Source organism: Antedon mediterranea, chromosome 5, assembly GCF_964355755.1.
Source record: "Antedon mediterranea chromosome 5, ecAntMedi1.1, whole genome shotgun sequence".
Taxonomy (NCBI): Eukaryota; Metazoa; Echinodermata; class Crinoidea; order Comatulida; family Antedonidae; genus Antedon; species Antedon mediterranea.
Window position 1 is genome coordinate 6,825,610 of NC_092674.1, and position 12,484 is coordinate 6,838,093.

General features: G+C 34.8%; 2 protein-coding genes across 4 annotated transcripts; one reads left to right on the forward strand and one right to left on the reverse strand.

Annotated features, from left to right (window-relative positions):
* Window positions 1-1,186: 1,186 nt before the first annotated feature.
* Window positions 1,187-10,586, forward strand: LOC140049960 (histidine--tRNA ligase-like). Of its 3 annotated transcripts, none has more exons than XM_072094914.1 (13): window positions 1,187-1,342; window positions 2,766-2,852; window positions 3,524-3,643; window positions 4,217-4,312; window positions 4,956-5,081; window positions 5,509-5,715; window positions 6,172-6,265; window positions 6,539-6,666; window positions 7,402-7,474; window positions 7,606-7,715; window positions 8,872-9,048; window positions 9,411-9,635; window positions 9,892-10,586. In XM_072094914.1, exons 1-12 carry the CDS (start codon window positions 1,202-1,204, stop codon window positions 9,615-9,617), a joined length of 1,566 nt encoding a protein of 521 aa, XP_071951015.1. In that variant the 5' UTR covers window positions 1,187-1,201; the 3' UTR covers window positions 9,618-9,635; window positions 9,892-10,586. The 3 variants fall into 3 exon arrangements, with proteins under 3 accessions (XP_071951015.1, XP_071951014.1, XP_071951017.1); XM_072094916.1 differs by adding an exon at window positions 1,727-1,907 and having other exon boundaries at window positions 1,244-1,342; window positions 9,411-10,586; XM_072094913.1 differs by having other exon boundaries at window positions 9,411-10,586.
* LOC140049963 (uncharacterized) lies at window positions 10,555-12,086 on the reverse strand. The gene is made up of 4 exons (XM_072094919.1): window positions 11,903-12,086; window positions 11,599-11,661; window positions 11,350-11,469; window positions 10,555-11,051 (listed from the first exon to the last, which is right to left on the reverse strand). The coding sequence occupies exons 1-4, from the start codon at window positions 12,020-12,022 to the stop codon at window positions 10,986-10,988; spliced, it is 369 nt and encodes a 122-aa protein (XP_071951020.1). The 5' UTR covers window positions 12,023-12,086; the 3' UTR covers window positions 10,555-10,985.
* Window positions 12,087-12,484: the final 398 nt, after the last annotated feature.

Genomic DNA, 12,484 nt, shown 5'->3' on the forward strand with positions numbered 1-12,484 from the left:
TGTTATATACCGAATCAGATTGTAAATTTGAAAGATATCATAAATATTGTGATATGACACCCATCTATAGTGAGTCAGCCCTCGCCTCCATCAAAGGTGTGTACCACCATCAACATACATTAGTTGGGATACCCCTTTTAAGGGGACACTTTTCCACGAAATGAACGATATGATATACACTACAGCCAAAACCCTATTCAGGGACACCCCTATTAAGGTGAGACTTGTTGGGCCCCTTAATAGGTGTTTTACTGTAGAAGCACCCACGCCCCTTCCCCCATCATGCATCTTTTTCATGATGTTAATTTGTTAATAGCATATAGCTATGAATTAAGTATAATATATTTTTTAAGCATTACTTAATCAGTATTTTGTTTTATGGTGTCTCTATATTATGCTTAATGCAATTTAGCTATTCTTGCTATGCAGAGTGAAAAACTATCCGCTTCATGTTCGTTGTTTTCATTAATGTTTTTGCTAAGCAATATAATTATTAAACATCTGTGACGATCTCCTATGCTGTTTTTCAATGTATTTCTCATATGGTAACATAATTGAGATGAAATGGTGGTTATATAATAATTAGTTACACAAATCAAATACTATAGTAAAATAGTAATAAATAAACATATATTATTGACAATAGAATATTCATAGATATAGAAATGTGTTTAGTACAATAGAGTACAATATTGTAATAACCTACCATTTTATTTAATGCTCTATAGATATATCAAATTATTTGATAACCTGACACAGAATGATCAAAGTATTACTTTTCCAACCTATGTAAAAATATCACTGTTTTTTTAAAAAGGAAATGTTCATGGAGATTTATTTGTTGATTATCTACACAGTTTAACTGGTTCAGTTTGAAAATAAATGCTCAATAAATATTACTTTATTTTGTGGTGTGTTTGTTAGTTAACTATTTCTTTCTCCTTTTTTCAACAATTATTAACTAAAATATAACATGAACTACACCATAGCACTTGCATGAGTTCTGTTCTCATGTGTTATGTTTACCCACGATTTTTTAAAAAAAAGCAGAAGGTGGGGTGGATGCGCCGAATGAAAACAAATAAAAGAACGGAGGGAAAAAAGAAAAGTTTTGTGAGAAAATTATTATTACATCATCGAGTGTGCCTTTAAAAAGATTACGTCATCTTCTCCTATCAACCAATCACAAAGCAGTTTCATAATGAGAAAAGGAAGAAATTCACCCGTGCCGGTGTTAAAAAACAGCATGGACGCATCAGCTAAGGCCGAAGTACAAAAGGAAATCACTAAACAGGGAAATATTGTCCGTGAATTAAAAAAACAACAAGCACCTAAAGATCAGGTTTGCACATATTTAGCTTAGATGTAATTTTGATAGATCTAGAGTGTAAGCTAGGCTGGATAACCAATGATGAGTAGGCGTAGGCTAGGCCTGGCTGGCGAACGTGAGGTTCGAAATAGAATTTTTAGAGGGATGCGGAGCTGTTTGGCATAGATAGGCCTAGCCGTACATTCAGACCTAATAAGTCTGAAATCAAAATGTACGGTACTTACCAGATATAGTAATATATACTTGTCAATGTTTTTCACTTTGTTGAAGAATGGGTTTTTTAATTAATTTAATGACATGTCAAAAAAAGAATTTTTTTATTTTTATTCTCGCACAATATATTATGTGGGTAAATTACATATTTATACCCAGTTCTATTCCCTGTGTCCCGACTAGGATTTCTGATCAGAATTTCTTCTTATTTCACCATCACATTTTTGGTTGTTGTACTACTTGTGGACATTCTCAATCTGGTAAAATGGCACTAACTTGGACAAAACTTTCTTATCTGCGACAACTTGGACATTCAAAAATATTAACACGATGTGTTTCTACACAATTCACTGATATTCCACAGGTTAGTACTGTATGTTAATAATTTGGATAATGAAATGATTTTAACTTTAAAAGAATTATTATATATAAAATGATGCTTCATATTGTAGTAGTCAGACATTTTTACTCGGGGTACCCGAGTCTAGTACTTACTCATTTTCTCCTCCACCATCTGGACACTATTGAGTAAAAAGTGCGATTTTTAAAGTACTACTCCTCCCTTATTAGTTGTAGTATTGAGCTGGGATTTGGCATGAACATACTACAGGGACATGTCCTCAAAGCTATAGAGCCGGATTTTTAATTTTTTGTTAATTAATTTGTTTAATTAAGAATCCACAATGTGTGACACACACCACAGCGTTATGTAGTTATATGGTTATATGCGGCTTCTTGGCGTAGTGGTTATCACGTTTGCTCAATATGCAGAAGGTACCTGGTTCGAGCCCGGGCTAAACCTTTTTTTTTTAAACTTTATGGTGAAAAGTACTGTATACGCAATATGATAATTATACACAGTATATCTTATTATTATTTTTTAAAATACTTATTTTGTGTAATCGGTAATTATCACTTTTACACATGTTTATTTTGCTTTGTGCTTATTACCATTTATTTGTAATTTAAATGGATTAAAAAACTTTCTGTAACCCACAATTTCAATGTAAGAGGTTTCGTAGTGTAGTGGTTGTCAAGTCTGCTTAACACGCAGAAGGTCCCGGTTCGAGCCCTGGCGAAACCTATTTTTCTTTAACTTTCTAACTGTATACGTCTGTATACAGCTTCTTTCGCTGTACCCCGAGTATTGCACATTCGTGCTTGTTTAAAGTTGTGACAATATAACCTATTTACGCAAAAGTGTGTTTTTTTTCCTGCATAGATCGATGAAGAAGTAGCTAAACTTCTTGCTTTGAAGGCCAAAATTCAAGATGCCCAACCACAAAAATTTGTTCTCAAAGTTCCAAAGGTAGCAGCAATTATTATTAACACTTTATGGGGAGTGGTTAGGTTGACTGTCATACAGAGAGACCCGGGTTCAATCCCTGACAACTTCCCGTCCACTCAGCTGAAAATACTAGGGAGGATATGGCGGTGCTGAAAGGAACATGCCACCCTACTACTCCTAACAGTCATTTCCCTACATTCAGAGTGAACACGAGACTTTACCTTTAATGTTTGTGCATAGGTGGGATCCATGATTTCTGAAATGCAAGGCAAAGATTTAATGTATTATTAGGATAGGGTTACTGTACCTTACAATCGTACATCCGGTCCCCACTAAAATGTTTCATCCTGTAGTTTTGTACGCTTTGAAGAGGCAGGCATATCAACCAGACGCAAGCTAGAGGGCGTACATGTGTTTTAATTCCATGGATATTAAATTCGAAATAAGGAGAATTTAAATTAAGCTCTGGATATGAGGATGAATAAATATTCTAGAACTTAATAATATATGTCACTGTCACTTCATTCTTAACATGTGTTAATAAATTATTAAAATGATATAACACTGATACAACTACATGGATACAGTATGAAAAAGTCCTCTTCAGAGATATGTAGGCACCTTCATTTCATCCACTATTATACCTTTCTATCTAGTTTTGAAAATTCATACTTATAACTGTTTATCTGTAGGGAACAAGAGACTACAACCCAAAGCAGATGGCTATACGTGAGAAGGTATTTAAGACAGTTATAGAATGCTTTAAACGTCATGGTGCAGAGACCATTGATACTCCTGTGTTTGAGCTAAAGGTAAACATCCTATAACGTACAATATTTCCAGGAACAAGAGTTCATGACTGTTTATAAGTAGTACTTATAGAAACAGCAGGGTATAATGGTCCATTCATGAATATTACTAATAATTCAAAAGCTGCCAGCATTTTGATGCCTCTTGTAATATTGTAATTGATAGTACAATGGACTCTCACAATACCAGACTCCCTGAAAACTGGAGACTCTTCCAATACCAGACTCCCTGAAAACTGAAGACTCTTCCAATACCAGACTCCCTGAAAACTGAAGACTCTTCCAATACCAGACTCCCTGAAAACTGAAGACTCTTCCAATACCAGACTCCCTGAAAACTGGAGACTCTCCCAATACCAGATCTTTCTTGAGGGCCAAAAGGAAATTCCATTTTACCATTAAAAACACATTCTGATACCAGACTTTCTAGAAAACCAGATATATTTGGCCAACCTACATTGATAATTCTCACTGTGTTAAATTGATAAATTAACAAACATGATTTTTAATGGAATTAATTTTATGAAAAATTCTAATTAAAATGGACTTTTTTTTTACATATTTTTTTCTTAACAGGATACGTTGACTGGAAAATATGGTGAAGATTCCAAGTTGATTTATGATTTAAAAGACCAAGGAGGAGAGATATTATCACTGAGATATGACCTTACTGTATCCTTTTACAGACATGCTATGCTACCATCTGTTCTTCTAAGCTCTGTCTACACTATCAAACTTTATGTGACAGAAAAATGTGATGTGCCCATATATGGACATGATGATGTCATATCACTACCGTATTTGGGCACATCATACTTTTTTTGCAAACTAGTTTGACAGTGTAGACAGAGCTTTATGATATAAATATATAATTTAATTTTTTGATAAACCCTGTATGTCAAAGATATATTGTTCCCCTACAAATAATTGTTTAAAATTTTTTTGTTGAATTATGCAATTTAATGTCATATGATAGTTATTCACTTTGACCAAAAATTGGGTGGGGGAAAAAATTATTTACCTAAAATAATATTTTCATATTTTTCAGGTAGATAAAGATGCCATATGGCTACTTCCCAACTTTAAAGCCATATTAATAGTACAGCATCAATAATTAACCAAAACTGTGTTGTTGAGTAAAATCAAATTCTTAATTCTATCTTTTTAAATTTTAGTTCACATTATGAAATCATAATTTTATTATTAAAATTAAAAATTTATTTTAATATATGTTATTAATTCATATTCAATTCCAGTAAAATATATATTTTTTATTCTTATATAATTGTTGCTAATTTTCTTAAACTTTAATCAGGTACCATTTGCTCGCTATTTAGCGATGGGAAAGATATCCAACATTAAACGTTATCATATAGCTAAGGTTTACAGACGAGATAACCCTGCCATGACACGGGGAAGATATAGAGAATTCTACCAATGTGTAAGTTTTTTTTATTTAGCCTTATTTATAGAGGGTGAACCTAAATAGTGTATCCTGACAATCAAGAGGGCCTCAAAATGAGTTATGGTAAGTGTCTGTGTGTAACAGTGGCTGTGTATATACTAGTATACTGGGGTAACCCCCTACTCATCTTGAAATATGTACTAGGTTCTTTAAAGTGCACATGAGCTAGATGTGTACATTGGACCTACGGTTTATAGTCCTTATTTCCGAAGACTTATTCTACCACCAGAACCATGGAGCGAGTGAGGCTCGAATCCTTGCCGATGTTTGCTTGGTCACCTGTCTGTCTGAAGCTTGGTTGTCAGTAAAAAATCTGATACCCAGGGTGGTTTTCTATGACCCAATGAGACCTGATGCTGAGTATATCAAATAATATGTACAATGACTATCTTTGATTTGATAGGATTTTGATATAGCTGGCCAGTATGACCCAATGATACCTGATGCTGAGTGTATAAAGATTGTTTACGAGATCCTTGACAATCTGAAACTTGGAGAATTTGTGGTGAAGGTGAATCATCGCAGAATCTTGGATGGCATGTTCGAAGCGTGTGGAGTCCCAGATGATAAATTTAGAACAATCTGTTCATCTGTAGATAAACTAGACAAGGTGCTATAATTTCTTCTATATATTTTAAGCTCTGTCTACATTATCAAATTAGTTTGACCAAGGCAATCTAACAACAGGACACTGAGCTCGCCTTACCAAGATAGGAACAGTCCTTTGATCTTATGTCTGGCCGAGACAAATACGAACAGCACTGTAATATGTATATATTCCCTGCCGCTCATTGTGTCTGTAAGGGGGTATGGAACTGAGTGTGTCGCAGCCACAGATAAACCCTTTGAGCTCAGCATCTTGTTTGGTTTGGTTTGATTGCCTTGGTTTGAAAAAAAAGTTTGATGTGCCCAAATATGGTAGTGATATGACATAATCGTGTCCATATATGATAGTATACTATAGACAGGGCTTTAGATTTGCTTGTATGTGATTGCGAATTTTTGCTAATTTTGTGATGATTTTTTGTTGTAGCAATTGTTTAATAAACATTCTTTTACATAACAGACCCTATGGGAAGATGTACGATGTGAGATGATAAATGAGAAGGGTTTAGATCCCGACATAGCAGACAAGATTGGGACCTTTGTAAAACTAAGAGGTAGGTTGCTAAAGAAATAATTGTATTACAAATTCTGACCTACAAATAAAAACAAGCTGACTGATTCTCTAAAGGAACAGTAGGTTAGCTGATGACTGATTAGTTTATTACCAGATTTCCTTTCATATTGATTAAATCACCAATTTTGGGGTTGATTATTTATTGATTGGTTATTTATTGATTTATGATTGATTAGTTATTTATGATTGATTAATTATTTATTGATTGATTATTTATTGATTGATGATTGATTGATTATCAATTAATTGACAGGTGGAAACGAATTAGTAACACAACTTTGTGAAGATGAAAATCTGAAGAAAAGTAAAGCAGCCATGGAAGGCCTAACGGATATGAAACTGCTACTGCATTACTGCGAGCTATTCAATGTCTCAGACAAGGTGAATATTGAGCTAGTGTGACTGGTAAACAACTACACTCCCTCAGCTTCAAATGAGACTAATGCTCTGTCTACACTATGAAACTCGTTTGACAAAACAAAGTGTGATGTACCCAAATATGGTGGTGAAATGCCCAAATATGGTAGTGATATGACATCATCATGTCTATATATGGGCACATCACATTTTTTTGTCACATAAAGTTTGATAGGGTAGACAGAGCTTTAGTTTATAAGCATCATATATTTTATCCATCCAGTAATTGGCAAGTAAACTTACTGTTGGATGTGAAAGAAATAAACATGAAAAATAAAAAATGTGGCTTTAACTGACCACAAAATGAAAACTTAAAGGCCAATTTACACAGAATGACAGTAAGCGGAAAATCACCTAACTTATCCCACATAGAATCTGTATATGTCTAGAGCGGTAACCAACTGTACACTCCGCGTGGTGGGTAAATGGTCATAAGGAATAACATAGATTCTATAATTTTATTACCGTTACTGCTCATCTGTGTATATTGGCCTTAATTGTGAGTGGTGCTTTTGTAGCATCAGGTGTAAAATGACATTTATTTCAGGTAAAATTAATCTTATATTGCTTATCTGTCCCAGGGTGGTTGGTTCAAATCCTTCTGACAGCCAATGAGACTTTGTTTAGAAAACATGAGTTTCCATTGGTGAATCATTTGATAGATGATTTGAATAATTGAATTTGCATACTATTTTTAAGGTGTCATTTGATCTTAGTCTTGCCAGAGGATTAGATTATTATACAGGTGTTATCTATGAGGCGGTACTTAAAGGTGAGAAATTAGTAATTTGCATATTTAAATGCAGGTGTAATATGTAAATAATTTTCAGTTTATTATTTGTATTCATGTATATATTAAAATTCATTTATGTGTATATTAACAGGTATAATGTTTCTTAATAGGTGCTGAGTTAATACCAACCAAAGATGGGGAACAGGTCGGAGTTGGTTCAGTTGCAGGTGGAGGGCGCTATGATGGTCTCGTTGGAATGTTTGATCCCAAGGGTAAAAAGGTAAAATCTAACTTCCTTGGGTATAATCTCACCCCTTTGTACATACATTTGTTGGAATTTGGGAGGTGGGACTATAACTGGGGATTCCCCTGTGTGAAGTGACATGTATTATTGGACCAATATTTTTGCAGGTTAGGGATTATACCTGAGGTGGGACTCTACCTGGAGATTCCCATGTGCGAAGTGTGTTATTTGACCAATTTCTCTACAGGGTTAGGATTATACCTAAGGTGGGACTATACACGATGAACTATGGAACCTCATGAATATCAATAAGGCCACAGAGGGCCTGTTTCTGCTGCAACTGCTCAAAATACGGTATAAAATACGGTATTTTTTATACCGTATTTTTTAGTACCCCGTTTCTGCTAACAATACTTCTTGGGTGGTCGTGTTAAATTTCATCTTCTTTACCCAAATTGCCATTCATTTATTTGATCGATAATTAAAAGTCGCAATAAAGGAAGTTTTACGTCTCACTTTCAACAGCCTAGCCCTAGTGATAGAGATGTTGTGAGAGCACAGAAAACATCGTAATGGGGACAATTAATTCGTTCCCTCCCCGAGTTATTGTATTTTGCAATATTGTACTGCTTTCGCAGGCTCTTCAGCTTTGAGTTTACTTGCTTTGGAGACAAGTCTATTCCATACTCCTGCTTTTTTTTTTAGAAATGTCTTTATAAACGTGGTTGTCCCTTTTTATTACCTTTTAGTTGGCCAGACATTTTAGCTTCCCCACACAAATTTATTTAGTAAAACTGTGACGTCTTCGCTCCACATTTTCGCCGAATATATATATACACGTGTGTAAAAGAGCTGACAGCGACAGAAAATAAAAACACGAATGTTGACCTTTTGTCATGTAAAAAAAAAATACGGTATTTTTTATTGGCAGCAGAAACGGGTACAAAAAATACGGTATAAATTTGTAAATACCGTATTTTATCCACAAATTTTGTGGGGAAAATACGGTATACAAAATACGGTATATTTTTTATGAGCGCAGTTTCTGCTGCCAAAAATATACCGTATATATACGGTATTCAAAAAATACCGTATAATATACGGTATTTAGTTGGCAGCAGAAACAGGGCCAATGACATATAGTTACAACATTATGGTTAGCATACTAATAATAATGTAATTTGATTACAAGGTTCCCTGTGTTGGTGTGAGCATAGGGGTTGAACGAGTGTTTTCCATCATGGAAGCCAAGGCTGCCCAGGAGAAAGTGCGGACTACGGAAATCGACATCCTAGTGGCGTCCGCACAGAAAAATCTACTAGAAGAACGCATGAAATTATGCTCTGAATTGTGGGATGGCAATATAAAGGTACGAATAAATAATTAATAATTTTACCCTTAAAGGAGCCATGTTTTTTTCCAAATTACCAGTAAAATATGCTGTATACACCAGAAATGTTGTTCCTGTGGTCGTATACAATAATCATACTTAAGTGAGATACAGTATTTCCCTTTAAAACACTAAATATTTCACTTAAGTCGGTAAATATTTAAGGATTTTCTTAAACTAGTATCCACTTTGATGGGAGAATTTATACAATTTAAATATGTTTCTCTTATCATGTCTGAATGGTGAATTGGACCACTGGACCTTACAATACATAAATAGTAATTTTTTTTAAGGAAGGGCAATACAGATTAACTTAACACAATTTTTTTTTTGCTTCTCAGGCTGAAATGTCGTACAAAAAAAATCCAAAGATGTTAAATCAGCTACAACATGCAGAGGATTCTGGGATACCATTTGTAGTAATCATTGGAGAACAAGAACTAAAAGACGGTGTAGTCAAAATTAGAAACACGCTTACGCGAGAAGAGACTATGGCTCCACGGGAAAATATAAATGAAGAACTTAAAAGAATATTGTCGGCATTGTAAAGGAAGACAATTTAGAAATACAGTCAACTCTCCCAATACCGGACTCTCTGAAAACCAGAAACTCTCCCAATACCGGACTCTCTGAAAACCAGAAACTCTCCCAATACCGGACTCTCTGAAAACCAGAAACTCTCCCAATACCAGACTTTTTTTGAGGACCAAAAGGTCCCAAATTTATATTTACCATTAAAAACACATTCCGAATACCAGACTTTCCGGAAAACCAGACTTATTTGGCCGGCCCAAAGGTGTCCGGTATTGGGAGAGTTGACTGTATACAACTTTTCTTTAAATTTAAGTACATAGGTAAAGGCCAATGCATTGTGCATCCCAGGCCAAATACATTTGGCTAGTGCTTTTAATGCATCTTTCATTGACACTGTCATGATGGGAAAAACCAATAAATACACAAGCATAGATTTGGAATCTTGCAGTTGCACCCAAGCTATTACAAATTTCTATTTTTTTCTAGCTTTGATTTGGTGGTATAAAACATCTACTCAATTATGGAGGTTTATTACATTCAAATTAGTAAACACACTTCAATGTATTTATTTCGGTATTTATACCAAAAAATGTGGTCCAAATTAAATGTTTTATTATAAATTAAATGTGGAATATTGTGTAATACAATTCTGATTTATGTAAGTCAACGAAATATAAATCAAGACAATTGTATAAAGCTCTGTCTACACTATCAAACTAGTTTGACAAAAAAAGTGTTATGTGTCCAAATAATAAATGGTAGTGCTATGACATCATCATGTCCATATATGGGCACATCATATTTTTTTGTCATATAAAGTTTGATAGTGTAGACCAAGCTTAACATTGCAGACTCATGTCTGGCTTGAATAACAACTTTAACCAGTATCTTATCTGCTACAGGTTCATGCAGTATGAAGTACTTTACAAGAATAAACAAGAAAAATAGAGATAAGAACAACAATTTGATTTTATTTATTCACATGTTTGTTGGAGCAATTTTTTTTTTACTTAACCAATTTGTAAAAGATTTTTACACAACTTTCGGATATAGCAGAACAATTGTTGCTCTATTTTTCATCAAGTTAGCATATTTTTGTATTCTGCATTCTGGTTGTACTGTGCTGATTTACCACCATGCCTTGTTTTAAAAACAAGTATACATATTATACAATATCACTGTTCACTATATAACTGTACACTACTGTATGTACAGCATACTAGCCTCATGTTCAGAGACAAGAACATCACTATCTGTGTGATTTGGTTTCAATAGATCAGTGTGTTGTATCTGCATTTCAAGTACACCCATTCATACTGTGTACTCATTCAGTGAGGATGATAAAATGTCAAATAATAAACACGGCACCAATAACTTTGATTTCACATCATCATCCACTGATGAGGAGAATCAGATGGGCCTGCTTCATTGCTTAAATCCATCTCTACCTGAAAATAAATAAAATTCAATTGTTATATCTCGGTGCTCTTTCAAAGATAAGGTCCAAGCATCATGGTCACATAATGGGTAGGGAATGGAGAAAACTAAAAATTATCTATACTATAGAGAGAGTTGTCATGTTATATGTTTGTTTGTTATACAAATCTTTGTTATTTACCCAAATACACATGTAGTGGTATTAAAATGACTGGAAATAATATTGTACTGGGAAGGTTTTGAACTACAATGGGGGAGGGGCTATTCTGGGTCAATCAAGGTCAACTGTGTGAAACAAAAATTGCTCACATCTTCAGGTGACTCGGCGTCATACACATTCATTTCTTCACCATCTAATTCATCCACTTCTGATTCTTCGTCGGTGTCGATTTCATCTTCCTCGTCATCTTGCTCATCCTCTTCCGATGTCTAAAGTAAAATTAGATTTATTAAAGTAAATTTCAAAAAATATATCAATCATCAGGTGTTGTGGACAGTTCACGTCTGTCATACTTTTCACAGAATAAAAATACTAATTTTTTGGGGTTTTTTACAAACCTCGGTTGAAGCTGTTTTTCCCACAGGAGTTATGTTACTTCCTTTCTCCGCAATACTTTGTAGCTATGAGATGAGAGACAAAAGATCAAATTCTTTAAAATGATAATACTGCTGTAGTAAGTAAGCCCAACACTTTTTTCACTGGACCAGGCGCCCAGCCCACTTAACTACTGGTAGTAGACTACCTAGAAGTATAAGCTAGGGCCTAGCCTAGGCCTAGCTAGATAGAGGCCTACTACTAGGCCTATATAGGGCCTAGGCCTTAGTTTTAGGCTAGCTAGCCTAGGCGGTTATACTTTTTTACCCAAGCTTGATGGGCCTGTTCCTCTTGTGAAAGTTCAGATTCATCATCAAGTGCTTTATCTACATCAAACCAAAGTTGATCAACAAGCTTCGGTAGAAGAGAAGGGAACAAAGTTGACATAATTAAAAGCTAGGCCTAGGCCGGGCTCTACTACAGCTAGCCTAGCCAACAAAATGAATCAAAATACAAAGATTTCTAGAAAACTATAGAGGGCCTCCCTTAACTTCATCGGAAACAAACTTTACTGAGAAAAACAGTTTTTTGCAGCCCAGGAGGAGGGAAGTCTGTTCTCCAGGCCTAGGGCCTAGCCGCGCCTGTTGCTCATTTCTACCTTATAATTATATATGTGAATTTGGCGCTAATGCAGTTTCGTACCCACCCCTTAAAATTACTCAAAATCTTCATCCAACCTACTCACGAGTTGTCTACAACATTCTGCAATCATAAAATTGTTTTTAATCAATTAATACTGAGCACCCTTCGGAAATACATCGCCAGCTTAGCTTCGCGAAAATCATCGCTAGGCCTGCCGATAAAAGTACGGAGGCCTCACAGGACATTAACTCTATAGAGTAAACAGTT